The sequence below is a fragment of the Cebus imitator genome, unplaced genomic scaffold, assembly GCF_001604975.1.
Source record: "Cebus imitator isolate Cc_AM_T3 unplaced genomic scaffold, Cebus_imitator-1.0 Scaffold358, whole genome shotgun sequence".
Lineage (NCBI taxonomy): Eukaryota > Metazoa > Chordata > Mammalia > Primates > Cebidae > Cebus > Cebus imitator.
In genome coordinates, this window is record NW_016107673.1 from 1,136,249 (window position 1) to 1,138,513 (window position 2,265).

Sequence of the window (2,265 nt, forward strand, 5' to 3'; positions counted from 1 at the left end):
AAAAAAAAAAAAAAGGCAGCCCTAATTACATAAAGGGAGCTGCAAAATAGATATTATTCCCTTCCCAGGTGAACAGATGCTTCTTGATTTTCTAGAATAAACACTGTTGTCTCCTCCCACTACAGCCTGCTGCTTCCTTTATCAGCCTACTGTTTAAAGAGTCTCCTGATGGGCATTCGTCAATCTCCTTTTGGCCATATAAGGCTATTTTGCTCTAGTCACATGCTGAAGACAATCAGGATTAACACTATATGTGGGAGGAATGACCAATGTCAGACAGACAAACCAGTTAAAGAGACATACAACTGACAAAGGCTAATTGAGCAGAGAGGCTGAGAAAATAAGAGCCAGCCAAGCCCAGCAAAATAAATGACTGCAGTGCGTTGTGTGTATAAAGGTGGCAGTGTGTGAGCTGCTGGCTGGAGTGACTGGCCAGGCTCCTGTCACCAAACACAGACCTGGTGCTGTGGCCAACTTTCATAGTACAGTAGTATTTTGGACAGGGAACCAGCTCCCGATAACCAATTCTGGATTGTGCACATGCTAATCATTGATAAGAGTTGGAGACAAGAGCCTCTGTTTTGGAGTTCCCTACGTTCAACAGGAGAAAAAAAAATCCTAAAGCAGATTGGTATTAGACCTTGACAGTAGCCCATGTTGCACCCCCATACTCCCACCCATGCTCCATAGCTTAGATATTTCTCTTGTTCTTTCTGTTGGTTGAATCTGAGCATCACTGGGGATTGACATGCCATTGCTGTATCATTGAGCTCTTGTCTCAGCAACAATGCCTGGATGATGCTGACTGGTTGGCTGTGATATGCTAGGGCCCATCCTGCCTGCTGAGCAGTTTCCCAACCCTAGAAGCAAGCAGGCCTCCCCCTGACAGGGTTACTGACAGGCAGAGGGATTGAGGCGCAGATGTTCAACCAGTGCAGCCCCCGCACTCCTTCCTGTGTTTCTGTCAACAGGAAATCTGCAGGACAACCTCTGGGAAACCATGGGAAGCTTTTTACATTTATGAAACCTGGGTTATTTCTGAGGCTTCACCAACAGACAAGTGAACAGGAAATCACTAGAGATATTTAGTACAGACCTGGAAATGTCCAGGTCACAAGGAAGCCAGATGGGTCACCTCCCATATGCCAGGTATCATTCCTGCCCCTCTGTCCCAGCAAGACCCACTTCTAATGCTAGTGCTGCAAAAGGAGGAGGCAACAGAGAAGCAGAAGCCTTCACTGTGGGACAAGCCAAGAAGTCAGGGAAGAAATAAAACACAAGTGGTAGAGACAGACGTTCCATCTGGAAACTGAAGGGTTTAGTGAGCAGCTGGAAGGTTAGTTTCATTTTGAAAATATCTTCTTCAGACAGTAGAAACTCAGGATTTTACAAACTTGTTCTGAAATGTTTCTGATTACAATACAGCCTCATTAGAAGACATTCAAAAATATTTTAAAAATCATAAAGAAAAAGTGACCCCCAAAATCCCACCAAAAAGAGATAACCACTGTTAATATTTTGAAAATATATATCCTCGCAGCCATTTATTTCACAGACGTAAAAATCTTTTTGATTTCCTACATGTTGCCGTATTATTTTGTATTTATATATGTAAATATATACATACATGCATTATGTACATATTACATATTGTTAAAACTTTGTTGAATTACATACTGGTTTTTTGTTTGTTTTGTTTTTGTCTTTGTTTTGATACTGAATCTGGCTCTGTTGCCAAGGCTGGAGTGCAGTGACATGATCTCGGCTCACTACAACCTCCACCTCCCAAGGTCAAGCCATCCTCCCACCTCAGCCTCCTGAATAGCTGGGACTACAGGTGTGTGCCACCATGCCTGGCTAATTTTTGTGTTTTTAGTAGAGTCAGGGGTTTTACCATGTTGCCCAGGCTGGTCTGGAACTCCTGGGCTCAAGCAATCCACCTGTCTCGGCCTCCCAAATTCTGGGATTACAGGCATGAGCCACCATGCCCTACCTATACTGTTTTCAAATATTTTATTTTTTTCATTTAAAAATATGCCATGGCCTTTTTTTTCCAGGTGAATACATATACATCTAATTATTTTTACTATATGATATTTCTTATTTTATTTTACAGGGTCTTGCTCTGTCATCAAGGTTGGAGTGCAGTGGCATCATCAGAGTTTACTGTAACCTCAAACTCCTGGACTCAAGTGAGTTTCCTGCCTCAGCCTCCCAAGTAGCTGGAACAATAGTCATGTGCCACCAACCCCAGTTAGTTTTAAA

The 2,265-nt window shown here is 42.7% G+C and overlaps 1 protein-coding gene across 1 annotated transcript in view; it reads right to left on the reverse strand.

Moving 5' to 3' along the window:
• Nucleotides 1–2,265, reverse strand: part of CDKL1 (cyclin dependent kinase like 1) — a 57,488-nt gene that overhangs the window by 6,447 nt on the left and 48,776 nt on the right. Inside the window, exon 8 of the mRNA XM_037730787.1 lies at nt 459–543. Coding sequence (XP_037586715.1) covers nt 459–543 — 85 coding nt within the window. The remainder of the gene's footprint in view (nt 1–458; nt 544–2,265) is intronic.